Source organism: Nannospalax galili, unplaced genomic scaffold, assembly GCF_000622305.1.
Source record: "Nannospalax galili isolate Female #2095 unplaced genomic scaffold, S.galili_v1.0 scaffold2731, whole genome shotgun sequence".
NCBI lineage: Eukaryota > Metazoa > Chordata > Mammalia > Rodentia > Spalacidae > Nannospalax > Nannospalax galili.
In genome coordinates this window covers 6,153-6,687 of record NW_008328594.1, presented here as the reverse complement: position 1 = coordinate 6,687, position 535 = coordinate 6,153, and the positions used below count along the sequence as shown (strand labels likewise).

Here is a 535-nt window from a genome sequence, read left to right as displayed (position 1 = left end):
GTCACTGTGGTGGTGGGTGTGGGTGCTGGGGTCTGAGTAGTGGTAGATGTTTGTGTAGAGGTCTCTGTGGTGGTGGGTGTTGGGGTCATGGTCACTGTGGTGGTGGGTGTGGGTGCTGGGGTCTGAGTAGTGGTAGATGTTGGAGTAGAGGTCTCTGTAGTGGTAGTTACTGGGGTCATAGTCACTGTGGTGGTGGTATATGTTGGGGTCTGAGTAGTGGTAGATGTTGGGGTTGTGGTCACTGTGGTGGTGGGTGTAGATTGGTGTTGGGGTCTGAGTAGTGGTAGGTATTGGAGTTGTGGTCACTGTGGTGCTGGGTGTGGGTGTTGGGGTTGTGGTCACTGTGGTGGTGGGTGTGGGTGTTGGGGTCTGAGTAGTGGTAGATGTTGGAGTGGAGGTCACCGTAACAGTAGGTGTTGGGGTTGTAGTTTCTGTGATGGTAGATGTGGGGGTTGGGATCTCTGTGGTGGTGGGTGTTGGGGTCGTGGTCACTGTGGTGGTGGTGGTAGGGGTTGGGGTCGTGGTTACTGTGGTG

At 55.1% G+C, this 535-nt stretch overlaps 1 protein-coding gene across 1 annotated transcript in view; it reads right to left on the bottom strand.

Annotated features, from left to right (window-relative positions):
* Positions 1-95: 95 nt before the first annotated feature.
* Positions 96-535, bottom strand: part of LOC103729532 (histidine-rich glycoprotein-like) — a gene marked incomplete at both ends in the record, with an annotated part of 5,403 nt that continues 4,963 nt past the window's right edge. The window contains 2 exons of the mRNA XM_008827614.1: positions 96-184; positions 243-369. Of these exons, the coding sequence (XP_008825836.1) occupies positions 96-184; positions 243-369 (216 nt within the window). The remainder of the gene's footprint in view (positions 185-242; positions 370-535) is intronic.